This window comes from Nyctereutes procyonoides, unplaced genomic scaffold, assembly GCF_905146905.1.
Source record: "Nyctereutes procyonoides isolate TBG_1078 unplaced genomic scaffold, NYPRO_anot_genome, whole genome shotgun sequence".
Lineage (NCBI taxonomy): Eukaryota > Metazoa > Chordata > Mammalia > Carnivora > Canidae > Nyctereutes > Nyctereutes procyonoides.
Genome location: NW_026575133.1, coordinates 5,939,930 through 5,967,565, shown reverse-complemented (window position 1 = coordinate 5,967,565; position 27,636 = coordinate 5,939,930). Strand labels below are relative to the sequence as shown.

Below are 27,636 nucleotides of genomic sequence, written 5' to 3'. Positions count from 1 at the left end.
CCTGTCCCTTAGGGGGGGCGGCTGGCTTTCTGGGGGGAAGTAGGCTTTCAGATATTACCTAGGTGGCTTTGAGGCCACCAAAACATTTCTGAGCCCTTGGTCCCAATGCGCATCTGTAATATTCATTGGATACACCACCATTTAGGATTTCTGGTCATTCAGAAATTATTGAGTTGACTCATTTTACTTTTACTTAGCCAACCTTTTCTTCTTAGAAAGTGCCAAGAATGGAGTAAATAAGCTCAGTGCCAGGGGATCCCCCTTTTGGAGAATTTTCCTTTGGGACACCCCTAGGATCTCTAAACATCTATATAGCAGCCAAAGGTTCTCCATAACCTAGGTTATCATGAAAACAGTACCCAGTGTTTTCTATTAGGCAACGTTTTGTTAGCCTGAGATGGCTACTATATGCACTTGAAATAAAGATCATTGATTCCTTAAAAAATATTTTAAATCATATTAAAACTGTCCCCTCTCCCTGATCCCTACATGGACTAGTGAGCCCTGGCTGTGGAGGACTGAGTGTAGTCCATTTGGGGAGCTCAGCCTCTGGGTCTCATGAGTGGCGGGAAGAAACAAGAGAGAAGTCAAGAGGAAGGCCTGAGGTAATGGGCCAAGTTTGAGCTCAGCTTAGAAGACCACAGTATAGCATCTTTGCTAAAATACCGGAAGCCTTTCACACCTTCTTCGTCTTCCCCATGACTCTCCTCTTCTCTGCAGCTCCATTAGCAGCCCCATGTGCTTCTGTCTAAGGCATCCTGCTGGGATGGGCAGCCCATCACCACTGGGGATTGCTGGTAGGCATAGATATGGACATGGATTTAGGATGGAGATTGGGGTGGTATAGCTTTTATTCTGCTCCAATTCCATCTGACTCTCTCAGTCCTAGAGTGGATTAATGCTTTCTTCTTTTCAATATCCTTTCCCTCTAGAGTGAACTGGATAAAGGAGGAAGGGAAAGAGCCCAGATCCAATGACTCCCTAGGCTGCAGGCCCAGGGCACCCGCATTATCTGTCAATGTCTCATTGCTATGGAAATGCCCCTGTAATTAAATCAGAGCTGAGGTCTGGGGGCTGGAGGTCCTTGGGGATGTGGCTGAAGGCCTCAGGGATGTTTGAAGGAAGTGAGCTTCCTACAGTTGGTGCTTCTGGGCCTAATTGAAGGGTCCAGAGTGCATGGGTGCTGTGAAGAAGCCCTCTGGTTTGGTTTGGCCTCCACAGCAAAGGGCTCAGACTTGCTGTAAGTCAGAAGTTGCCCTAGCCTCCTCCTTTCAAGGTTGGAGAGGAACTCTGATGTCTGTGCCCTAAATTCCTCTAGCTAATCAGGGGCTTTGAGCCGACAGACAAGGCTAGGAGACTCCTAGCCTCCTTTAGAAACATTTCTCAGCCTTTATTACCCTCTCCTCCCCCGAGGGGCTGGCCAAGGGCTAAGCTGTTTGTTTTATGGAGGGAAGTGCAGTTGCATTGGAAGGGGGTTGTTAACTACAGGAAAGAGGCAGTTTCTGGAGGTCCTTAGGACTCCCTGAGTAGGAGGAAGAGGGTTTCCCAGGGTTCACACTTCTGTCTGCTAAAAGGCCACTTTGCTGACCATCCCAGATGTGGGCAAAGAGGCCTGAGCTTCTGAGGGCTCAATCCTTTCTCAGAAGCTGAGCCTGCACAGTTCTCACAGGCCTCCAGGACCTGGAGCGGGTCAGCCCCACTTTTCAGCTTTGAACTTTGCTTTACTGATCTCCCCTGAATTTACCAGCTTCCAGAAGTTTCTGCTCCCTCTCCCTACCTTGGGCACTCCCCTCTTGGATGACATCCACATCTCCTCCTGGATCTTAGCTATAGATTCCTTCAGAGCTGTAGCCTTAAGGCATCAAGAGAAGTTTCTCCCAGACTCTTGAATAAAACCACCTTCTCCTCCCATTGTCATCCACCCAGGGTAGGAAGCTAACAAGGCTCTTTCTTCACTGAGGAGAACTGTATTTTCCTTGTCCCTAGATTTCCAAAATTCATTTTTCCAAAGAAAAGGGAAGATTCTCTGCTGACCCTTCAGTCTGGGATCTTGGATAAGCAGGGGCCAGGCTCTCCATTCAGGGCTGCCTGACGCTCAGCTCTATCCATGGCTCCTGGACCTCAAAAACAATAGCTATAGGTGTGGTCTTCATTCCTTGTCCTTTCTGATTTTTAGTACCTCACAACTGGCTAAGGCGTGGTGGGGAAGGGGATATGGGATCTAGATCACTGATAAACACAAAACTGATACTTTTCTTCTTTCTTTCTTTCTTTCTTTCTTTCTTTCTTTCTTTCTTTCTCTCTCTTCTCTCTCTCTCTCTCTCTCTCTATCTTTTTTTAAGATTTTATTTACTTATTTGAGGAGATCCCTGCATGGCTCAGCGGTTTAGTGCCTGCCTTCGACCCAGGGCGTGGTCCTGGAGTCCTGGGATTGAGTCCCACATCAGGTTCCCTGCATGGAGCCTGCTTCTCCCTCTGCCTGTCTCTGCCTCTGTGTGTGTGTGTGTGTGTGTGTGTGTGTGTGTGTCTGCCTCTCTCTGTGTGTCTCTCATGAATAAATAAATAAAATCTTAAAAAAAAAGATTTTATTTACTTATTAGAGAGACAGATCTCGAGAGCGAGAGAGCACAAGTAGGGGGAGTGGCAGAGGGAGAGGGAGAAGCAGACTCCCCACCAAGCAGAAAGCCTGACACGGGACTCGATCCCAGGACCCTGAGATCATGACCTGAGCCCAAGGCAGACACTTCACTGACTGAGCTACCCAGGAGCCCCTGATACTTTTCTTTTATCTTTTTTTAGAATATGAAATGTGCTTATTTTATACTTGCTTTTGGACTGTTCTATTATCTCCAGTTCTTGGGGGTATTAATCGTCCTCTTCATTGCTTCTGCTAACTCTCCCTCGTGAAAAGTCTGTATTCATAGGAGGTGTATAATTTTTTGTAGTAAGCTCATCTTTAGTGATGGAGTCCCACATGCCCCGGGTTGGGGAATGCCTCTGCAGAGAAGGTTTGCCCTTGTTCACGCTGGGGTTTCTGAGTGGGTTATTATCTTAGACAAATTTTTATGTCAGTTCTTGGCTGGGGGTTCCTGCCACATACTCAGGTATAAATTTGGACTCTGAACCAGGGTCAGGCTTGGGGGCTCCATTTTTCATGGAGACAATTTTTCACTCGCTTGCTTCCTGGGATTACTGGCATAATTTGTGTGTTTCCCCTTCACGGATAGTGTTGTCCTGCTCTGTGCCTGGCTTTAGGCAGGGTAGCACTGAGTTCTAGCTTCCTGCTTCTCCTGCACCCCAAGTCACAGCTCCTGTCTGCTGGGTCACAACCGCAGTCTCCCCCACTTAGGGTCCACCTCCATCAATCTCTCACATTTTGCTCTGACTTTGAGTTTCCCTCTACTTGTGGCCCAGAGAGTGAGGTTTCTTGTGTGTTAACAACTCCTTTGTCACATTTTTAGCCAGCTGCATTTTGGTGAGTGTAGCCTGCCTTGTTCCTGAACATCGATCTTGTTCCTCCAGGACCTCTCTAGGACTAAAAGGAGGACGGCAAGAACTACACTCCGAGCTCTCCTGGCACTCGGTGGTGATGCCCACCGGAGGCCAGGAAAGGGCTGACAGATTCGGGGGCTACTGGGGTTTGCATGGACAGCCGCCACACAATCCCCGTCTCACTGCATCTGGCCTCCAGGGTAGGGAGCCTGCTCTCACCTTCACGGTAGACTTTCACCAGGCCAAGGGACTCTCTAAGTGCTCAGGCGCCTCTCCAAGGGACTTAGGGAATCCTGAAACTAGAATCCATCTTCTCCCAGATCAATGGGGCTGCCAACGTCCCCTCATGCTCCTCTGTGGCTGTAGACTGTAGACGGGGACAGGCAGAGGAAGGGAGAGGTCGAGGTGAAGGTCATGGGGATGAGGGGCCCTTTTCTACCAGTGTTGGGAGACTTGAAGGCACTAGCACACAGCTAGAGCCAGAGTCCTCACTCAAGTCCTGACCCAGAGGTCTCTGGGGCTACCAAGGGGTCGATGACAGCCCCCTCTGGGGTCCTTTGGAAGGGTAAGAACATGACAGAAGGTTCCAGCCACCGCCGGCCGAACTGAGGAGGTCTGGGGCCAGAGTACCCCCAACCCACTCTCTCATCTAGCTGGTCCCTTTTTCCTTATCACTTCGGAGAGCCTCGGCTCCGTTCCAGACCAGCAGCCTAGAGCAGTGGGCTGGAGAGAAGAGATGCCGCTGAGCTAGAGCAGCCCAGCGGCGGAAGGGAAAGTGGGTGATAAATTTAAATAACCAGCTTGACTTGGCAGCTTGCTGAGTTGTGATGCAGTGAAATTAAAATCTCGGCAGAACTTGCAAACACTACCCAGAAAAAGCCGTCTCTCTCTCTGGTTCCAAGATGGAAGGTAGGGAGGGGAGACTATCAGGCCAAGCCCCGGCCACTGGCAGCCACCCTTGCTTGCAATGTGATTAGCTGTGTCCTGGCCCACTGGGCCCCACTCTCCCCTCCACACAATAGCCCAGGCTCCTCTCTCCTCTCAGTCCTGACCTTGTGGAACAGCTGTATCAAGTGGCTGGTGAAGTTTGAAATCAGCCTCCAGTGCCAGGAGGTGGCAGGAATATCAATAAGGTTGGCTCTTCAGGTTGGGCTAGGGCCTTGCTGGGCCGGTTTCCCCAGGGCTGATCCCTGAATTATAGCCTCCGCTGCCGGTCTCCGGGGAGGAAGATGAGCCGGGTGCCCGAGACACAGGGGCTGAACGCCTTAGCACACCTGAGCCAGGGTGCGGACACAGATGACCTCCCTGCTCCTTGCTTTTAGCACACACCTGGCCGGGAAGAGCCTCCCCTTCCCTTTCCCTACCAAAGTCCTTCATCTTCTCCAACAAAATAAGCTTTTTAAGAATCTTCAAGGGGAATTTCTCCAAATACACCAAAAGCCTCACCCCTATGCCAGCTGTGCTCGAAGTTTTCACAGATGCCAAGATCTTTCTAGAAGAACACAGCCCAAGTCCACCTCTCTTGTGTCTGCTCACCTTGCATTACTGCTCACTGCTACCCACAGAGTCCTGGCCTGAAGGCCACCATGCTGGACCCTCTACCGAGGTGGCCCATGAAGTCTCTGGACACTGCCCCGTTTCTCACCTCGACAATACCTCCAGCAAATTCTGTTTGTCCCCATAATAAACACATCATGAATCATTCATCTTTAATAGATTATGCAAATTAGGAGGACATAAAATCAACAAAGATCAATAACTGCAGCCGTTTAATTGCCAGCAAAAACATTTTAAGAATGAGCATAATCTGCAGCCCTTTCTCTGGTAATGGCACCATTAATCCAAACATTGGATCTTGGCCTAAGTGTAGAAAAATCATTCCCTGCCCCCACCTCTTCCCACCTCCCCTCCCCCACCTCTCCACACACTTCTCTCTTTTTGGTAATTTCCAGTTTCTGAGTGAGTTTCCCGTCATTACCACTGGTGAACAGCTCCGAATGTTAATGGTTCTGCTTTTGTTACTCCTCGCTTGATTGAAATGTCGCATACAGATTGAGATGTTAGTGCTAACTTGCCACCTGGGAATGTCAAGCTGGGTCTGAAATGAACTTTTCTCACACTTGGATCCAGATGGATCAGCCGGAGATGTTCCCAGGCTGAGCTGGGACCGTTCCAGGGCCATGGGGGGGAGGCGGGCGGGGGATGCTCAAGGTGGAGGCACTTTTCTGTACCAGCCCTGAGTTCTCCTGCAGCAGGAACCCTACCCGAAGATCCATCTCTCCACCCCCAGGGGAGCCCCCTGCCTTCTGGACTGTGGCCCCGGGCCCAGAGAAGCGCAGCTGGGATTAGAAAAGTCTCCTAGGCTCTCTTTTGTCAGCTGTCTGGGGTGGGATACCTTCAGGAAGCAGCCACTGAAACACTCAGCAGCTCAGAAAGGTGGCCTGGCCTGTACCACCTGCCTGCCTTGGGTCAGAACACCCAGCAGCTCAGAGGGCTTCCATGTTGGCTAAGGCAGGCTCCCACATTGGCTAAGGCAGGCTGGTGTCGAGGGCCAGTTGATAACAGGCCGTGTCCTGAGACAGCTAAGGTTGTCACTCCCAGAAGCCCCATCCAGTTCTCTGACACTTCCAGAACTCAACCCCTAGGCAAACTTTGGTTGCCTAGCCAAAGAGCTCAACCCTGTCTGGGCCAGAAACAGCAGTACCTGGACACCCCTTGAGGAGAGCCAGGGAAAGCTAAGGACAGGGCTCCCCCAAGACCCTGCGTGGAGGCTGGAGGGCCACTCACACCCCATCTCAGGCCTGAGCCCTACTCAGATCAGCACCAAGTCAGAACCAGGACCTTGCTCCCCGCCACTGCACCTGGCTGTGAGGCTGGCTGCTGGCAGTCCTGCTGCCGATCCTTGGGCCGCCTCTACCTGCCTCGCTCGGCAGGTAACGCCTCAGTGTCTCCCAATCCCCATCGAGACCCTTCTCAATCATTCTGTCTCCCAAGGAACAAACGGCACATTGGCTTTAGTGTCTCCAGAATAATTAGGTGAATTTTAATAACACCTCAATGTGTGTTTCTCCCACTTGGGCACTTTCCTGGCCCGGAAACCCTTCTGCGGTGCCAGGCGCCTTCCACAGCCTTCAGCTCTGCGGCCTAGAGCTTCTTCAGCTAGGCCCTTGGCTGTGCCTGCTACCCTGCTAGATACCTCCACTGCTCCTCATCCATGGGAGCAGCTGAACTAGATGTCCTCTCCCCCTGCATTTGGCTGTGGAACAGGCCTGACCCTACCTAGCCTTGAAATCAAGCCTCATCTCAGTGATTTCTCTGGTAAGCAGGAGAAGGACTGGGATAATTGTGCTTATCTATAACCACAGAGCTGAATGCCATGCTCTGAAGCCCAAAGCCCCAGCTACCCAGGGTGCCTAGAGAGAGAGAGAAAGGCAGACACCCACCCCTGCCCTAGGAGCCTTGAAGGCATGGGAGTGTGGAGGCTGGACACTGTCCCATTCTCCCCAGCCTGGCCTATTGACCCTCTGCATTCTTCTGTGCACGTCCTAGCAAGAAGCTTATAATTCTGGGCACCCTGGTGGAGGCAAGAGAAACGGCAAAGAGAGAGGCAAGAGGATAGGCAGAAAGAAGGAACCAGCAACAGCTCCTCCTAGCTTCGACCTTCCCCGGCTGAAGCACACAGAGAGACCCTGACCACAATTTCTGCTCCTCACATCTGCACACATCTGTTCAGGAAGCACCCTGGTTTTTGGAGGTGCTCACTCTCTCTGCAGATATCATGGCAGGGGGCCCACCTGTCACACTGGGCCCCAGATGGCAAGGGCTAAGGTGCCCCTACTGAAAGCAGTGCCCCCACCCTCCTGAAAGCCTCCTTACCGGTCACAACGGGGTATGTCTGTGTGCCTGACACGTTGCTACCCAGCTCAGGGTTGGTGGATGCAGATAGACTCGACTTGACTTCATCAAGCCCAGGGGTCAGGGCTGGGAGGGAGTACTCGTTCCCCTGGGAGAAGAGAGAAAAGAGACAGCTCTCTATTGATGCGCACATGCGGAGAAAGGGCTCGGTGTGCAGATGGGGAGGAGGAACAGGGAGCCTTCCCAGATGGGGTGGAAGGAGATGGCCAGGCAGAGGGAGGGGAGAGAGGGAGGGGCGGGCTCAGCGGATGATGGAGATTTTTGTGTGGGTGGGGGCACACCTGACTCTGGGTAGCTAGAGGTGCAGCCTGCACATAATTGGTGGTGATCTCAGGACCCTTTAAACTGCTGTAGCATCTCCCACCTAAGAAGCCCCAAGGGTGGAGTGTAGCAGTTGGGTCCCCCCTGCTGAGAGGCAAGGGATGTTTCCAGGTCCCCCTGGAGTCTTGGGGAGGAGGGGAGAACCAGCACTTGATGGCTCAGGCAAAAGCTGGGGGAAGGGCCGATGGGGGCCTCTGGCCTGGCACTGCTGGGCTGGCTGATCGGGTGCTGGCGCCCCCTTTTTAAAAAACAAACAAAGACAGCCCCACGGGCCCCTCGCTCTCTGCCTGTGCACTGGGGTATGAAATTGGGGAGGGGGAGAGTCCACATGGCTAACAGAAGGGTGGGAGGGGGCCAGTCATTGCCTCTGAAAGAGTGTCCTGCCCGAAACACTCGGGTAATTGCCTTTTTATTGCCGTCACCGCTCAGCCAGACCCCGGAGCTGGGCCGACCAGGAGCCTGCACAAAGCAGGAAAAGTTGCTCTGATTAATATTACGTTAAATTAAAACTGATTTTCTGCTCTTTCGGGTCCGTTTTTTTCCCTTCCGCTTCCTGGCCCCCCCAGAGGGCCCCCTCCCCTCCCTGGCTGGCCGGGATTGCCTCGTCATTTCCAATTCCTTCTCGTATTGATCTTCCTGTAGAAATCAGTTTTGTAATTAGCTGCAAATTAGGCCTTCTACTGGGGGTGAAGCTGCCCCCTGATTTATCACCAGAGTAATTCGCTGTGATCGGAGAGAAATTAAAATGAACTCAATTAGGCTTCGGATTTGCTTTATGGGCCCTGCTCCGAGTTTCAGGGGGAAAAATGACTGTGCTGGTGTTTAATAGTCTAATGAAAGTAAATAAAGGTTATTCATTGTAATACAGCCAGGGACTCGTGGAGGGTGCTCCGAGCCGCCCGCCTCGGCCGGCTCCTCCTTTGTTGGTTTATGGCTCAGGGCACCTTAAAAAGACTTTTGATTTTTGTTTTATGAAGACAAACAGCTTATGGGATAAAAGGACGGGCGGAGAGGAAGGCGAGTGGCTGGGAGCTGCTGGAGTCCTAGAGCGGAACTGTGCCGTGCAGAGCCTGCGGGGCCACGCAGGTGTGCGAGTGCGCAGTGTGTGCATGAGTGTGTGTGCGTGCAAGCCCAGCTGACTGTGTTGTGCGGCAGTGTGGGTCAGGCCTGGGCTATAGGCGTGGGAGGAATGGGTGTGTGCTCCTATCTTCAAGTGTGTGCATGGGGGGCCTCTATGGATGTGTGGGTAGAGGCAGGCGCTGGAGGTGGCGCTGGATGTATGCGGAGCTATGGTATGGGAGAAGGCACCTCTTCCCGCTGACCTGGGGGCTGTGCTTTGAGTCCTGTGAGCTGTGAGTGGGGGGAGGGAGCAGGTGTCTGTGTGGTGTATAAACACGTGCACATGGGTAAATGTGAGGAGTTAGGAGGTATGTTCCTACATTGTGTATTGTGCTAATGTGTTGTGGGCTGTGACCCACGAGGGGCTGTTCTGCATCTGGAGGAAGTATGGGGCCTGCGGGGTAGGCTGTCAAGTCATGCTGGACAGCTGGATTTGGGGGCAGGAGGCAAGCATTGGGGCCTCTCCTTCTGATATCAGGTGAGAAGAGCACCCCGGGGTTGCACAAACTTTCTGTAAGGCCTCTGGGATATGGCAAGGGGATAAGGATGTTTCCTGAGTATTCCATGCCAGACGCATGGAATGGCAGGGCTGGAAGGGACCTGTTAGACCTTACCCAAGTCCTCCGTTCTACAGATGGGGACACGGAGGCTCTGAAAGGTGACAAGGCTTATCCAAGACCATCCTAGCACCCAGAACTTAACATTTCCGACAGCCATGTACCATAATGGCTTTTCCTAACTCTACCATAATGTCCTTATGTGAGTGTGCCCACACAGCACATGCACGGTGCACCCATATGCAGCATGTGCAATGCTGGGTACGCACGTTCTCCAGAGGCCTGTTCTGCCCAGTTTCTGTCCACTCCTGACAGCAGAAAGTTCTTTCTCACCTGTTCTGATTTGATGTGCTCCGATGCCTGGAAGACATCAGGGTAGGAAGGACGTTCAAAGACTCGGTCCAAAGCTTCCAGCTGCTGCTGGGTGAAGGTGTCAGCTCGCAAGTGCTTCCGCAAACTGTCCACGCCACTCTGGGAGTCTCCATTGGGGACTGAGCCCTCGGACACATCTAGAAGACACAGGCACAGTGGGGACATCAGCATGGGCCAGCAGAGGCACAGCAAGTCCAGGGGGCTGCTTCCTACCGACTTCCCAGCTTCTAGGCTGGAGCAGCTGGCCCAGGGGCTGACCATGCCTCAGAGATCTGGCTGGGGGAGCCAGAGCCTCTGAAGGACCTCGGGGGAGAATGGGAAGTTGTCCCAGTGTGTGGGGAGGGGGGGTGCACTGCGGGAACACTGGGCAGAGGTACAGCTGGGGGTCTCCTTGGAGATGTTTCCCCTGAACCCCTGCTGTCCCCAGGCCTGCGTCAGCCTGGGGGAGGAGCTGGGTGGCTCAGACCAGCATCATTGAGCCTGTGGAGAATTGAACTCGGCTCTGAGATGAATTTCAGTTCCACTGACTCCAAGGGTGGAAAATCATCAAATCTCCGAGGCTGAGTGTAACCTGGAGGCTGGGTGAGGTAATTAACTTCACCGCCGAGGGAGGAGGGATTCTGAAAGTCAAGCTGAAGCATTCTGCTTGCATGGGGCCAGGACTGCGAGCAGAGCAGGAGGACAGCAGGTGGCACGTGAGCAGTGAAACACGGCCTTGGGCAGAGACATCGTGGGTACTCTTGTGCCCAGACTGTCCTCCTCAGCCTCTGTCTCTGACCCGGACTCTGACTAGGTCTCTGTCGGAGGCCAGCCCCTCAAGCCCCGCCAGTTCCTCCTGTGGGTCTCACAGAGAGCTGAGACTCACGCTGCGAAGGAAAGGCCATGGCAGTGCCACACTAATGCCCGCTCCCTGGGGCTGCAGGACAATTCTGTCCACGTCCAGCTCGACCTAGGCTTTCTGTTACCTTCCCCCCCATCCTGGCACCCGTGCATCAGTTCTGTTAGGGTTTCAGAGCACACAGTGAGCTAAGTGCCTGCTCTCTCTCTCTGTCTGAACCCCTACCCAGCAACTCTCCAGGTCGAAGCTGAGTCCTCCCCAGCCACAGTGTGGCCGCTCCTTGGCTTCCTTCAGCTCAAGAGCCACCAGGGAGCCTTGGGCCTGGGGCCAGCCCACGCTGTAGGCCTCAGGGTATTCCTCCGGGACTGTTATATATATCAGTTTATAGGTGATTATACGATATGATATAATCAATATTGCATTATATACAGTAACACCGTACAGTATCATTCAGGAGACCATAGAAAATATTACATATTGATTAACCTCATCCTGCAGCCATCCTCTCTTCTGCCCTCCCAGATGGAGCATGGGGGTCTGCTTTCCAAATGGGACCTGCTGTCTTCTCTCCACTCTGTTCCTCAGGAGGTGGAAAAGCAAAAAAAGTGTGTGTGTGTGTGTGTGTGTGTGTGTATAAGAGAGAAAGAAATGAAGCCCAAGATTGAGTCTGAGGTAGATAGACAGACACAGAAGTAGGCTCCATGGTATTTCCATGTTCCTGGCATTCCTAGAGACACAAAACTTGGTTGTTGTGTTTTTCTAGTGTCTAAGCCCCAGGAATGTTTTTCTGTCTTAGAGAGTGTGTGTGTCTCTCTTACATGAGTTAGGGTGTGGCATATTTAGTTTTTCCTTTTATGTGGGTGTTCTCTGTGTAAATACACTTGTAATATATAAACATCCAGATAAATATGCATCTGTGTATGTGTAAATGACAGAGTGAGAACTATTCTCAAAGAATGTGTGTATGTACATGTGTGATTGTATGGGGAGCATGAGCTCATGTGCCCCATGTTTTTTCTGTGCCTGCTTTTCTTTCAAGGATGTGCCATCATCCTAATTCTACCCCTCAAAGCTATTTGCATGTTCCATTGTGTCTAATCCTCTCTTGTTGGAGTCTTCCTACCTTTTGGGAAGCCCTGCTGTTAGGGCTTAGGGAGGCAGCAGTGTCTTTGTGTGTGGTTGTTGCAGTATCACCAAATGGGCCCTGGGAAAGAAAGTGTGCATTTGTCTGTGAGCATGTGCTCATACATTATGTGCATGGGTGTGTGCACATGTGTGGGAAGGCTCATATCGTGCCTCTGTGTGGATTTGTATATAAGCCTGTGTGTGGCTTGGCTCAACCTTGTGTGTATGTGTGTGCGTGTGCATGTGTGTGTGTGTATAGGGGCTGAACTGAAGCTTTGTCCTCAGGTCACTGGCTGGAGGAGTCTCTTTTCCTTCATTTATTCAGGGGCCCTTCAGATCTTGACAAATCTGTCACTCTAAATTTGCGAGAGATTATGGTGCTCTCTCCCCAGCCCGCAGAGAGGTGATATATGATATCTGCTGCCCCTATTGATTGCCTGATCTGGTGGCAGAGGCCGGCGAAATGAACTTGAAATGAACATCATGCCTCAACTCATTGTGCGTATAATACACTACTTAATCCCACATTTTTCAGCCGCTATGGAATTCAATTGATCAATCATGTTCCACTGATAGTACTGTTTTAGGGGTTATTGCCGCTCCCTCCACTCACTGACCTTTTTATTTATTTATTTTTTTTGTATACTCAGGCCCTGGTGATAAGACAGGTTACAGAGGCAGCGGTGGTGATGGAAGGGGGAGGGAGAAAGGGAAGGCTGCTTCTGGAAGAGGTGGCAGCAGGAGGCGGGGCAAAGAGAATAGGAGGAGGAAGGGCATGGGGGGGTGATGGAGAGAATGAAGGTGCTGGAGGATTTGGGGAAGCAAGGTGGTGTGATGAAAGCCTGCAGAGAACCCCATCAGAGGCCACGGGAGGCTTGAGGAAACCCCCCAGGGGAGAAGGAAGGCAATGAGAAGGCAGGAAAGGCAGTGGTAATGATGAACGGTGAAGGAGCACAAAGAAAGTTCTGGGGGTTTGGGGGGGTCCAGGGTGTCGGGACAGAGAGCGGGCAGCGACATCATGATGGGGACAGGGAGCTCTGGCAGGTTCTCTCTAGAGGCATGGTGGCACCCACCTTCCTTCAGCCAGAGAAGGAAGGAAGGGATGAAGGCAAGGAAAGAGGGGGAAGGAGTGAGGAGAGGTGGTTGGGAGAAGCCTGGGGTCAGAGGTCCAAGAAGGAGAAGCCCGGGGAAGGAGGAAAGGCAGAAGCAGAGAAGAGGCAGACAGGGAGAGGAAGAAGGGAAGACACTCCCCACACCAGAAGCCCCCGAAGTGCTGGTTGGAGACAAGGCACTCGGACAGGAAACCTGGCTATCCAACTAAAGAAGAGCGGGGATGGGGGTAGGTTTGGAGTGTAGGACAAGGAGGGGGCAGAAAGAGAAGACAGGAGAGGAAGACAGGCAGACACAAAAAGAGAATGTGGAAGATGAGAACAGAAAAGGAAGAGAGCATGAACCGGTCCTCGGCACTGACCACTGGCAGGGAGGTCCTCAGGATGATGGAGAGAGAGTGCCCAGGGTGGGACTTCTCAAGGGGAGACCCTCAGAGGTGACAGCAAAAAGAGGGATGAAACTGCAGTAGGAGACCACTGCGAGGCCTGGATGGTCACTGGCTCTGGCAGAGCTGGGCCAAAACAGACCAGGTCTTGATCTAGGTTTCAGAGTAAGTGGGGAATGAAAAGTGTGAGTAATTATTTTTTAAAAGATTTTATTTATTTATTTGTGAGAGATACAGAGAGAGAGAGAGAGAGAGGGAGAGAAGCAGAGACACAGGCAGAGGGAGAAGCAGGCTCCACACAGGGAGCCTGATGTGGGACTCGATCCGGTCTTCAGGATCACACCCTGGGCTGAAGGCAGGCGCTAAACTGCTGAGCCACCCAGGGTTCCCATGTGTGAGTAATTAGCATCCTTCTCCAAGAAGATTCCTGACCCAATAGAGACAGCTCCCTTGTACCAAAGAGCCAGGCTGTGAGTTCCCTGTGGGCAGAGACCACAACTGATGCATCTCTGTGGCTCCAGCGCCAGGCATGGACGTGGGTATAGAGGGTGTGTTTGATGACTGACTGACTGAATGATTGATCCAGACCCCTGGCCAAAGGTTTCTGTACTGGACACCTGGCTGGCCTGACACCCCAGAACACCCAGGCACATATCAGGCAAATCTCACACATCCCTAGCAATCAGAGGATGTGGGAAGATCCATAGTAGGTCCCTGGGTAGACTTATGCTCCTTCTTCTCTTACCCCCACTGCTGGTGAGCTTCTAACAGCATCACTCTCGGCAACACCACCCTGCCCACCTACGTGCCTTTACCCAAAGGACAGAGAACACTGTGTTCCCACTTAAGAGTAGCACTTGACCTGGGAACTGCAGAATTGCCATCCAAAGAAGGCAGCAGAGGTCGCTTGAGAACAGGGTCCAGAGACAGTCTCTAAATTGAACTCCCCATACCGAGGCCCTGTCACAGACGGTAGGGTTGGGATAAAATGGGTCTAATGGCCCGTGGTGGTGGGAGCTGGTTCCAGAGAAGGCCTTCCAAAATGATAGGAGGAGGCCCTGGGCCTTTATCGTGATGAGATAAGCCAACCCCTTGTCAGCGAACTCCTTGTCAGGGCTCCAAGAAGAGGGCTGGAGTATGGTGGCCACATGTCCTGGGCTCTACAGGACAGTTCTGATTTTTAATATTCTTTCCCATTGCCAGGCCATGTGTTTAGATTAAAGCTGGAAAATTCAGTTGCTTAGGTTTAGTAAGACCTCACCCTGCACCCTGCCTGAGTGAGGAAAGGACCCTGTGCTAGTCAGTCTCCACATGTGGAAGATTTAGCCCTGTTCTCCTGCTGTCCCCTACCCAGCCACCATCCATTAGCAGCTCACAGTACTCAGTTTATCACATGCCACTGAATCCTCCCCAAAACCCCATGAGGCCAGGACTGTGATACCTATGTGAAAGAGAGGGAAACTGAGGCAAAGAGACATTAAGTAGTTTAACCAAGACTAGGCAGCTAGTAAATGACAGTCAGGATTTGAATTCAGGTCTGCTTCACCCAGAGCCTGCCCACTACATCATTTCACTCTGATGCCCAAGTTCCAAACCCAGGGGCTAAGCTGGGGACCACTTGACTCCATCTGGGGCATGGTTTCCCTCCTAGCATCCTCTCTACACTGAAGGCACAGCCTATGGCCCTGAGCTGGCTGAGCACAGACTGTTTCAAAATAACTAGGGGACATATGGTCCAAATTTCTCATTTTGCAGGAAGGAAAACTAGAAAGGGTGAGCAGTAAGGGGAGAGGGTGGCCAGTCTGGTCACACAACTAGGTAGTAGGATTTTCAGAACTAGAGCCCATTCCGAGTGTCATGTGCACTACAGCAAGCGCACTCTCAAGGAGAGTGAGCTACTACAAGTCCTTTTTGGAATAAGGCAGGATATAAAGAAGTTAATTAAACAAACTGCTCAGCTAAAACTTTGATGAATAGTATTCTTTCAGGGGAACAAAGACTCATATTGGCTTCTCCTCTGACTGCTTCCTATTTGTTGAGCAGTTAACAAAAACTTTCATAGACCTTAGGTTATCTGGGCTTCCTAACCACTCTCCAAGGCAGGTAGGGATTATAATCCCCTTTTTACTGGTGAGGAAACAGACTCACAGTAAACAAAGTATTGATTAAATAAGGTAGGAGGCTAGCTCAAGGGCATATCCACCAGGAAGCCTGGCACCAAGAAGATGATCCAGTTCCTTGCACCAGAAGATCCTCAGACAGTTGAGGACAGAGCAGCAATGGGCAGCAGGGGCTGCCTGCCCGGCCAACATCCAGAGCATGGGATCCAGCAGCAGTGCCCCAGTCTCCATGAAGACAACTGCAAAACCAAAGATTGTCTTGACTAAAAGGAGAGCCACCAGCATAGTTAACAATGGTTACCTTCTGATCATGAGCAAATTGTTTTCTTTTCATCTAAGTTTTTCCATATTGTCCAGGCTTTGTACAATAAGCATGTACCACTTCTAAAATCATTAATAAAAATGTCTTTCACTCCTCAGCAAAAGATCTGCTCTCCTCACTCACTCACTTAGCCTTGTCATTCCCCAACTATTCTGGGCTTCCTTGGAGCAGAGCCCTACCTTCTACCTCTCTGACCCCAGGCCAGTCATGAACTTTGTCCAGCAAGGTATCAGCAGCTTGGGCAGGAGGGAAGGCACTGAACACCATGTCTTAGGGATGAGGGCTAGGCACAGAAGAGTTCTGTCCTCTTTTTGTGATGACTTTCTACCTGAATTCTCAAAGTAGTCACTGGGAGGGATGAGAGAGATTCTTGTGCACTGACCAAAAGATATGTTGGGTGATGATCAGAGACAGGAGAAATAATGCCATTTCCTTGGTTAGAAAGCACCAAGACTCATCAAAGTCTACAAAATCAAGATGGGATGAACAAGGGCCACCCCCAAGTCCCAAAAAGTAGGAATTAGGCAAGTGAAAAGAATTCTTTTAAAGCATGGTAAAGAACTATGCTAACTTTAGTTTTCTAAGACCCAATACACATATCTACCTGTCTATGGGGAAACCAACATTAGAGTTTTTACACACACTCATTAAATCCACTCAACGGGGGATCCCTGGGTGGCGCAGCGGTTTGGCGCCTGCCTTTGGCCCAGGGCGCGATCCTGAAGACCCGGAATCGAATCCCACGTCGGGCTTCCGGTGCATGGAGCCTGCTTCTCCCTCTGCCTGTGTCTCTGCCTCTCTCTCTCTGTGTGTGTGACTATCATAGATAAATAAAAAAAAATTAAATCCACTCAACGTGGGAGTCCCTGGGTGGCTCAGCGGTTTAGTGCCTGCCTTTGGCCCAGGGCATGATCCTGGAGTCCCAGGATCAAGTCCTGCATCGGGCTCCTTGCATGGAGCCTGCTTCTCCCTCTGCCTGTGTCTCAGCCTCTTTCTGTCTTTCCTGAATAAATAAATAAAATCTTTTTAAAAAATTCACTCAACGTTGCGAGGTACTTCTCATTTTTCAGATGAGAGGCAAAATTATTTGTTCAACATTATCCCATTAGTGAGTAGCAAAGACTGGATTTGAACTCAGGATGTCTGACCCCAGAGCCCTCTCTCCACTGTACCAAATTGGCCTTTCGTGTCAAAGATCATCATCATCATTTATGGACGCTAACTCCAGGCTAGGCAGGCTTTAGGTGTTTCACACACATTATCTCTAGTTCTCACAGAACACTTGCCGAAGAGATACCGTTAGTTCAATTTTTTTACAAATGAGGTAACAAGCTAAGGGATGGTGAGGAGAGTGTGCAAGATCACAGCAGAGCAGAAGCAATCTGGAGGAAAGTCAGTCTTACTCCATCCCAAGGCAGAAAATGACCCGAAAAGGCGATCGAGGAAGAAAAGAGAAAAGCATGGAGGAAGTAGGAACAGCCCGCCAGGGCCCGGGGCGCTGGAGGGGCCGGGGGCTGGCTGCGGTTGGGGTGGGGGCTCCGCACTGACGTTTGCTCCCCACGGTGCGGTGCGGACCGCTGGCCTCCGCGCGCCCTCCCCCTCTGGCTCCTCCAACACTACCTTCCCCCTCTGAGGGGTTCACCCCCAGCTGCCAGTTGTTGCAGTTTCAAACTCAATTGTTCTCCTCGGTACTGAGGCAAATGGAGTCATTAATTACCTTCTATCGGCTGGGCTGAGTTCAGAATGCGATCAATATCCCGCTTGTCATTCAGCGCAGCCCGCCGGTGCAGCCCCGGCCCCACCCCCACCCCCACGCGGCGCCCACCCTCCCCGCGGATGGGGCGCGGGCGGCCAGCAGGAGCCCAGGAGCCCCGCGGAGCCGGGCAGCTCTCGCACCCGAGGAGCTAGGAGCGCCGGGACTCGTGCGATCGGAGGGGACAGGGCAGGGGGGAAAGAAAGGAAAGAAGTGTGAGCAAGGGAGGAGTGCACGCGAGGAAAGGCAGGGAGAGACGACGGAAGAGGAGATGCTGGGTGTTAGAGGAGAAACAGGAGGAGGAGGGCGGGGGAGAGCAGGGGGCAAGCCGTGCTGCCCTGTGCTGGGAGGGGCTGCAAGGGCCAGGCTGGAGAGTGCGCTCCTGGGATCACCGTTTGTCCCAGGAGATGGGATGACAGTCCCCGTTGCCTCCCATTCTTAAACTGGACAACCTGCGTGGGAGTGTGCCCGGGCCAAGCGACACTCAAGAGGAGAGCATGAAGAAGCCCTTGGAAATAGGGCCCACAGCCTGGCCTGGCCCTGGCAGACCACCTGTTCTCCTTGACCAAGCTCAGCTTCTGGGCTTCTGAAATTTGAGCCCACTCAGTGAGGGACGCCTGGGTGGTTCGGTGGTTGAGCGCCTGCCTCTGGCTCAGGTCCTGATCTCTGGGTCTTGGGATTGAGTCCCGCATCAGGATCCCTACTGGACACCTGCTTCTCCCTCTGCCTATATCTCTGCCTGTGTGTGTGTGTGTGTGTGTGTGTGTGTGTGTCATGAATAATAAAATCTTAAACAAACAAACAGTGAAGTTCATGAGAGGGGGGAAAAGTGGGGGTAGCTGCCTGGGCTGCTGTGCCCATTTACACCCACACGCCTCTAGGGACACTAACCTGCATTAGTGATCCTAACACAACGCTGGACTAGGAGTGACATCGGAGTTGAAATCCTGGTCTTGTCACTCACGTGCTAGATGGCCTTGGCCAAGTCCCATGAGCTTTTCTGGATTGAGTTTCCTCAAAGTTATACCAGTGGATGGCTAGCTCCTCCCTCAGCACTATTAATTTCTTCTTTCTCTGTGTTCCAGTAGCCATCTATCCAAACCTCTATTGTAGAAATAATAATAATAACTGAAATCGATCCAGTTCCTATTACAGTAGCAGACACTATGTGTAACATATAGACACTGACTTAATTCTTACAATAACAGCAACTAACATGAAGTGCTTACTATGTATTAGGCAATCATCTAAGAATTGTACATATATTAACTCATTTAATTTTCACCAGAACTTAAGCAGGAAGCTTCTATTATTATCCTCATTTTGGAGTTGAGAAAACAAATGTTTTCTCAACAAATGTACAAAGGTTCCAGAACTTTCCTAAGGTCACAGCTAACAAGTACTGGAAGAGACAGAAGCAAACACAGGCAATATGCGTATGGCAGCTTGAGTTCGTAACCTGGAGAAACCGAGGGATGGAAAGGTTAGGTAACTTGCCCCAAATTACCTACAACAGCCGGTAAGAAGCAGAGCCAAATTTAGAATCTATATGTAGCATGGTTGTTGTTGTTGTTGTTGTTGTTGTTGTTTGCATGGTTGTTTTTTAATGTTTCTTTTCTCCACTAAACTGTGACTATTTTGAAGGCAGGGACCCATCTTTTTCATCTTTGTAAACCTAGCGTAGGGCCCGAGGTGATAAAAAAAAAATGTTGGCTGATTCATCTAACAGAATTCCAGAAGCAAAGGTGGGTAAATTTGTAACTTGCCTCCCTCAACAGTTTACCTTTGAGAGGAAAAAAAAGAAGCAACAAAAGAAATTGCTACTCTGGATTCAGTGTCATTGCATTTTACAGCTGCAAATTATCATGCAGATCATTTAAGCTGATTCCCTCTTAGAGACCAAAAAAAGGGCTCAGAAAGGTTGAGTAATTGTCCCTTGTCACACAGCTAGTCATCGTTAGGAGGGGAACTGAGGTTCTCAGTTGCCCACTGCCCTTTTCACTATTCCAAGCTGCTTAATTCTGAGAGAAACAAAAGCCGATAAAAGAGAAGTGATGGGGATCTGGGGAGAAAGCAACCATGTCTAGAGTTGACAGTAGCCAAGGGAGGAGGCATTGGACAGAATCCAACTCAAGGAAAGCAAACAGCTACACATGGAGGGAAGGAACAGTCGTGTGATCCCATGGCACGGGAGTCTAATTCCCTAAGGACAGGGTGCTCTAAAAATGAAATTTCACCTCTACAAGCTCAAATAATCAACCTGACAAAGTAAAGGCACTGGAGTGGGGGGAGGGGCTGAACTAGAAGGACATTTAAGGAAAATCGTTGTTGTTGCACATGGATAAGCTTTAAAAATGATGAGCCTAGATTTTAAAAGGACATGTACACCGAACAGTGGAAGATTATGCAGCCATTAAAAAATCATGTTTTCAAAGAATATTTAATGATATGTGAAAATGGTCCTATATAATGTTAAGCAAAAATAGCAAGACACAAGCTGTATATATACAGTATCATTCCAGTTTTGATCAAAAAATTATATATGAACAGAAGGGGAAAAAAGGACTGTGAAGAATAGACCAAATTCTAACAGTGGTTATCTCTCAGTGATGAGATCAGGGGTGATTTTTTTTTTAATTTACTGTATCTTCCAAATATTTTACAATGAGCATATATGATACTTATTATCAGACAAAAGTTTTTTTCCCCCTCTTAAAAAGGACACACAACAGATGGAAGGAAGGAAGGGCCCATAACCAAGGATGGATATGAGAATAGCATGAACCTATCAGGAATAAAAAAGGGCCTTCATAGCTATGTTTGAAGAAAGACCAAGAAGGAAGGTAGGTTTACGCTCAGTACTTGGGAAGCAGAGTAAGATTGAGACAAAAAAGGAGAGAAGGTGTAGAGCCTATCGGTGCTTCCTCAGCTTGCCTTTGCCTTCTCCACCAAAAAAAAATAATCTTCAAAATGGGATCAACAGGAGGGGGCCAGGCAGGTAACTCCTAACTATTTCAATTTACTTAACTTTCCCAGGCCCAGATAACTCATCTACCAGGACCCTAGGGGGGAAGCAGATAGGATCCTAAATTTGATAATCCTTAAGAAGACACAATGAAAGGGGTGAGGCAGTGACAAAGCCCAAAGCCATCTGCCCTGTCAAGGGGGAGTGGGGGCGGGGGTGGGGGTGGAGATGGTATGCTTATACAAATAATGGTCTAATAAATGGTAATGCTAGGGTTGGGGAATTTATTTATTTATTTGTTTGTTTATTTATTTGTAAGATTTTATTTATTTATTCATAAGAGACATGCACACAGAAAGAGGCAGAGATACAGGCAGAGGGAGAAGTAGGCTTCCCGCAGGGAGCCTGATGCAGCACTTGATCCCTGGATACAGGACTGTGTCCTGAGCCAAAGGCAGACAGACACTCAACTGCTAAGCTACCCAGGCATCCTGGGAAATCTTTCAGAAGAAATTATTATACAGTTAATTTGTGGGCCACAGGAAAGAACATGGTGACACCCTGGAACCTGCATGCATTTACCAAGAAGAAGGTGCGGCACATTAATTAGGTAGCAATGCTTCAATCAAATGCCAATCCCACTAAAACTGTCTTAATTGCCCTGGTTAGAAGCAACTGCTCTCTTTCTCTCTTTCTCTCTCTCTTTCTTTTTTAAAAAACATTCATCATAGCGCTTTATACCTTGATCACAGCATCTATCACATTCTGCTTACATAATGATGTACACATTTATCTCCCTACTAGATTAGAAGCTTCTTGTAGTCAAGAGCTGCATCCTATTTACTTTTGTAAATCACTCCTCCTGCCATGTTTTCTTTCTATCAGGTGCTCAATCTGCTCATCAACTTAAGTTGCATTTTTTATTGATGAAGGAAATGCTGTGGATGTTGTGAATGTTAACATTTCACAAAGAATCTCCTTCCTAATGTTATGGACAAGATGAAGACAAGTGATAAGGTAGATGGCTACTGGGCCCAATAGTATCCAAAGCATTCATTTATTGCAACCAGGAGGGAGGTTTCCACTGGTGGGTGATTGTCTCTCCTTTATTTATTTATTTTATTTTATTTTATTTATTTTATTTATTTATGATAGTCACACACACAGAGAGAGAGGCAGAGACACAGGCAGAGGGAGAAGCAGGCTCCATGCACCGGGAGCCCGATGTGGGATTCGATCCCGGGTCTCTGGGATCGCGCCCTGGGCCAAAGGCAGGCGCTAAACCGCTGCGCCACCCAGGGTTCCCTGTCTCTCCTTTATTTTAAAGACAAGTAATTCTTGTGAAAAACTCTACTAGGATGCTACAGAAGACATCCTTATGTCTTAATCAGGTGGAATTAAGAGCCCAAACCAACAAGATGAAATTCAACAGGGATAAATGGAATGCCCTATGTTTAGGTTTAAAAAAATCAATTATGCAAGTGCAGAATGGGGTAGACCTGGCTTGATAGCAATTGATGTGAAAAAGATCTCAAGGTTTTCGTTGACCACCAACTCAATATGATCTTGAGTCTGACAGAGCTGCTAAAAAAAAATCGAATATAATCTTAGGCCATATTATGGATGTAGTATCACCAGGAGAGTGGCATGGTTCTACTGTTCTTGGCATTGGCTAGACTCTCTAGAGTTCAGTGTTCACAAAGGAGGGACTTTTAACTGTCAAGAATGAATTCAGAGACAGGTAACCGGGATGGTGGGGAAGCTTCCTCCAGTGTAGGGACCACATCATGTGATAAACTAAAATCCATTCCGGGGCTCAGCAAACTGGGAAGGATAGATGGAAAGAAGAGAGGGTGTCAAAGGGAGATCTTTACCATCACTCTAAGTGGTGAATACTGTTGTCTATTTTAAAGATGAGGAACGTGAGATTCAAAGAGATTATGTAAGTAGCCAAAGATCCCACAGCCAGTAAGGAGTGCAGATGGATCCCACATCCAGACATCTGGATTCCAAGGTCTTTCCCTCAACACTACCCTGACTCAGTATAAAGGCAGTTCTGCTAACAATGACAACTGTCCATGTATGTTCTGTGTCCAGGCAGGGGCTGCAGCCTGGCAGGCAGAACTGCTGGAAGGGAGAGTTCTACATGAGTGGCAGATAAGACCAGATGACCTTTAAGAATCTGAGACCTTGGGCAGCCCGGGTGGCTCAGCGGTTTAGCGCCGCCTTCAGCCCAGGGCGTGATCCTGGAAACCTGGGATAGGGTCCCATGTCAGGCTCCCTGCACGGAGCCTGCTTCTCTCTCTGCCTGTGTCTCTGCCTCTCTCTGTGTCTGTCATGAATAAATAAATAAAATCTTAAAAAATAAATAAAAAATTTAAAAAATTAAAACAAAAAAAAATAATCTGAGACCTTGCCTTGTCACCAACCTCATCCTAGCCACTGGCCTCATTCCACATGGGAGGGGTTTCTGGAGACAGTCTCTCTGCATCTTAGCCATTCCTGGGCTCAAGTCCCGTCTCCTGCTTGCTCTTCTAGTCACTTCCCTGGATTCCTATTGAATGCTCAGCCACATGGTTCAGCATTTAATTAGCAGCCTATTGTCTGATGTGTGATGGCCTTGCCTCTCCCAGTAGATTCTAAGTTCCTAGAGACCCCAGCCCTGGTTGGTTATTTGTTCCTCTCGTACATCCCAACACAGTGGGCACTTGGCCCCACATCGATACAAAGCTCCCCAGAGATGTTAAGTGTAAGTTTTCTCAATATTCCACTATTTACACACCAAAGCAAAACCACAGACTCTCAACTCTCTGAAATGGTTTATAGGAAATCTGCCCAAAGACAGAAGGATGACCTGAATGATCATCTAGGGTCCTCATATTTCCTAACCAAACAGTAGAGGGGAGACCTAGAACTCTAGAGAATTATACCAGTAGTTACTTTCCCCCTTTTGAATAGGTAATCTCTCCCACACCTCCCAGTTACCTGTAGCAGGAAAGGGCATGGGCATGTGCAGCCAGCACACAGCTAGTGTGTGTGTGTGTGTGTGTGTGTGTGTGTGTGTGACCCATATATGAAGTAGGAGGCTGAGCAGGTAGAGATGAAGCTGGAAGGAAGTGGGGACCAGAGGCAATGATGGGAGGGGAGCAAACAGGTCGTGGAGGGAGAATTGAAATGCACAGAGAAAGGGGAGCAGTGAGCACTGGGTGCGTCTGAGTGAATTCCCCAGAGTGATCAACTTTCCTGCTTGGGAGCAAGCACCGTGCCTTCCTGCTGGCCGGCTGGCAGAGGCTAGGGCTCCAGGCTCATGGGCCGCTGGTGGGAAAGGGGTGGCTGAGTGTCTGTGTGAGACCCTGAGTCCTCCTTCAGCCCTATGTGGGTTCTCAGGGAGAGGCTGGGGCCTCCTGCCTGGTGCTGGGCGCCAGCTGGGGCCAGAACCAGTTAGAAACCTCTCTGGAGCCAGGAAGGAAGGGGGCTTTGTTAGCTCAAAGGACACAAGCAAGGCGAAAAATTACATACCAGGCCGCCCTAAGTATGCTTGTTTAGAGAAACTGCTTGCATTTATGAAGTCTTTGGTGCGGAAAGCAGGGTTGCAAATGACTGCATCAGAGCGACAGTAAAGGCCATTAATTTCCTGTTATGTTTTCCTGTGTTGGGGGCTTTATTAATTTAATTTTACACTGTCGAACAACAGCGAGAGCTGACACTGCCACACCGCCACGGCTGGGGTTTTCTTTTTGTGTGTGTAGCAAGGCTTTGCCTGACATGCAAATCAACGCTATTACCGGAACCAATAAAGATGTGTGGTGGGAAGAGGGGAGGGATGAGGAGAGGAAGGGAGGGGAGGAGGGAGGGGAAAGGAGACAGAAGGGGAGAGAAAGGGCGAAAGCCATCCTTGGCCACTCTCTGCCTTCCTCCATGCCTATCATCTCCTGGCTTCAGAGCATCCCCCACAATCAGTACTTTTTGTCCATCCTTCACTTTCCCTTTGACACTTCTTCCCTCGACTGTCCGCCTTCAGACACCTCTACCTCTGCTGTCCTCCTCTGTTCCAGCTCCTCTGTTCCAGCTCCTGGCCGAACCCGGGAACAAGGACACAAAGTTTCCGAGAGGAGGTGGGAGGCAGACTTCCCTCCCCACTCACCATCCCCAGCTGAGGCACCTTGCGGAAGCACAGGGGTTGCCAAGCAACGGAATGCCAACCCCACAGGTAGGGGTGAAGGCCTTTCCTACACACTCCCCTTTCTTTTAAAGTCAAAGTTTCTGGCCCATGTACATATTATTATTAGGTATGCACACATGAACTCACGTGTCTGTGCACACGAAGAAATGTCTAGAAGGACAGATATCCCACCTTGCTTACAAGTCCTTCTGAGTGCTCATATCCTAACCTTGTCAACCATTTGTTTCCTTTGAATTCCCAGAAAAAAAAAATACGTCTCTAATTGTTTCTCCTTCAGAGCCTCCAGCAGCTGTCTTCACTAGCTGCAAGGTACCCGGCTGGCCTGGACCAAGGGACCAGAAAAAAGGAATCCTGGCATCAGAAAAAAAGGCAGCTTCCTGAGACACCACATTTTGGTCCCTCCAGACATACCTCCCCCAGACTGCCCCTCACGCAGAGCAACTTCCACAGAGACTGGCTGTGCCAGTGGTCCATGCTGCCCTCCGTCCCACCTGCCATGCTACCAGTCCGCCAGGGTCCACACTGCCTGAGTGTCTAGATTGGCCACACCACCAGAGGAACTGAAGATCGGGGAAGTCAATCGGCTGGAGTCACTCCTACCAAACGCACTATCTGCACCCATCTATCTCAACTCTGCAGTCTGCTAGGGCCTAGGGAGTTCTGTGTGAGTCTGTGGAAGAGAGGGGAGGGGGCACTGAGTGAGTGTGTGTGTGTGTGTGTGTGTGTGTGTGTGTCCACTCATCCCTCCCTCCGTCACTGGCTTGCTGGAGCTCCTGCTTGCACTTTCTGCTTCAGGAGCTGTTTGCCAGGCTCTGAGAGGCTGTTGGATGGAATCCAGCTCTCCCTAGGAGGAGAGCATACACTTCATAAACTGCATTGACTTTAATGCAGGTTCCTGGGGCTGCTTTCCTCAGGCTTTTCTTCCCTCCTCCATCCGCTCTGTCTCGATCACATTTTATCCTTGCCCCTGTGTGCACCCAGACCCCATGCGTGCATGCCTGTGTGCACACGTGTGCGCGCGCGCACACACACACACACATACAAACACTATAGCTAGTGCTTCTGAAAAAGATGAAGCCTCAGGCGGGAAGAGAATGGGCAAGGTGTAAAAGCCCTGTATAAAGGGGGATTCCTTGGCCTGGCCCTGGAGGGGCCCCGTGAGATGCCCATGTCCTGTCTCCAGTGGAGCTGAGCACAGAGGGTGCTTTGAGGCAGGCAGGCAGGCGGGTACTTCAGGGAGGGAGGGATACTGACATTTGGTGGGGACAGCCAAATTAGGAGCCACCTGGAGGCTGGGCCACAGGGCTCCAAGGAAGGGAGGGAGAGAAGGCAAGGCCTTCGGTGCAGGTTGAGGTTTCTGAGGCCTCCCTTGTCTGGTGTTGTCAAGGTCAGCAGGTTCGGGTTCACCGAAGGGTCAGGATGGTTTGAATTACTGGCTCTGCTGCATCTCGGCTCTGAGGCTCGTGATCTGTCTTCCAGCCCCAGAGCCAGGGCCCAGCCCTCCCCCAACCCTCCTTGCCTTTTCACCCCCACACAGGACAGAATAGGGAGGGTCCTGGAGAGCCCTGTGGCCACCATGGCTCAGAAGAAGGCAGGCAGGGAAGCTCAGAGCTCAGGGCTCCTTCATGAGCAGCCAGCAAGGTCAGGGAGGGTGCTCAGACCCACTCCTCTGCCAGGCAGCAATCTGGTCTACCTTCCTTCCAAACCCTTTCTGAAGTGTTCCCCATGCCCCTGCCCTTCCCAGCTGCCCCTTGGCCTGCAGAGGAGGAGGCATCTGGGGAGGTGAGCCCAGGAGCAGCAAGACCTGGCTCCTCCCTCCTGCATCCATAGCCTGCACTTGGGGAAGAAGGGCAGAGCTGAGGCAGCGGATTTCTCGCCTGGTGCCCTTGCCCGTGGAGGAAGGAGAATGATGCCTACCTGCAGGGCTGGAAGGTGGATACCAAGTGGAAGACTAGGAGTTGAAGACAAATTCTGACAAGATGGGTGTGCATGCATGTGTGCAAGAATGTCCAGACATGGGGGGTGGGGACTGGGAAGCGGGGAGGACTTGAGGCCTTTGCTGGAAAAGTTGTGATACTGTGCTACACCCACCCCAGTTTCCAGTGGTGGAGGGACACGGGCACCTCCCTCCACTGCAGATTTATACATTCTCTCCTGGTTGGGGGGTGGGGTCAACCTATCTATTCTGGCACCTTATGAAAAAAAAAGTCTCTTTTGTGCTAAATCTCAACAAACTTCTTCAAACAACCAAATATAACTCTATCCACAACAGCATGAACTGGCTGGGAAACTACACTGGTTAATGATCTGGCTGCCAGTCTCTAGTATAAACACAGGGATTTATGTACAAATTCAGGCACCTGTGTCAACCTCACACAGCCAGAAAAAAGTAAACCCATGTGTGCACAGATGCCAAGGTTAAGTTCTTAATAAAATATCTACATAACCTACCCCTACAGAAGTGTAACGATAAGGTCAGTGTTATACTCATGGCCATAACTTGACAGAAAATTTGGCTAAAAAATATGATCCAACTAAGAAAAGATCCTCCCCTCAGGTGCAAACTGTCTAATTTCCCAGGTTACTGAGAAGATATAATCATAACAATGTATGTTCATAAGTGGATTTTTTGATGTCTTAGTGTTGACCTTTGAACCTTAACTCTTTCTTGGACTGGAGTGGACATTAGCCAGGTTTTGACTATTTGTTGGAAAATGAACATAGGTTGAGCTTTGTTGATACAGTTAAAGTCAGGCACTTGTCCAGACAGATTACTACTTTCATGTAGATTTGGTTTCTGGACTTTCATAGGAGCTGCTTCGTGAGGGCAGAGTCTGTGACCTGGGGCTGGGTGGTATCGGGCAGGTGAAATCATATAATTCCAGCAATCATCCACAGACCTTTCCTTAAAGAAGCTCAAACTCTTCTCAGCTTCCCCCTGCTAATATAATGTTTTCTGACTGCCTGGCCAGGGCCTGGAGGAGAATGAAAGCCAAAAGAGGTTCTGTGATTTCCTGCTGACAATGTAAGCTCACGCCAGGGTTCTGAGAGCATGACCA

At 50.1% G+C, this 27,636-nt stretch overlaps 1 protein-coding gene across 8 annotated transcripts in view; it reads right to left on the bottom strand.

Annotated features, from left to right (window-relative positions):
• Nucleotides 1-27,636, bottom strand: part of PAX2 (paired box 2) — a 79,726-nt gene that overhangs the window by 10,841 nt on the left and 41,249 nt on the right. For all 8 annotated transcript variants that reach the window (XM_055299981.1, XM_055299977.1, XM_055299980.1 and 5 more), the window contains 2 exons: nucleotides 9,738-9,913; nucleotides 7,369-7,495 (listed from right to left, as the gene is read on the bottom strand). In XM_055299981.1, the coding sequence (XP_055155956.1) occupies nucleotides 7,369-7,495; nucleotides 9,738-9,913 (303 nt within the window). The remainder of the gene's footprint in view (nucleotides 1-7,368; nucleotides 7,496-9,737; nucleotides 9,914-27,636) is intronic.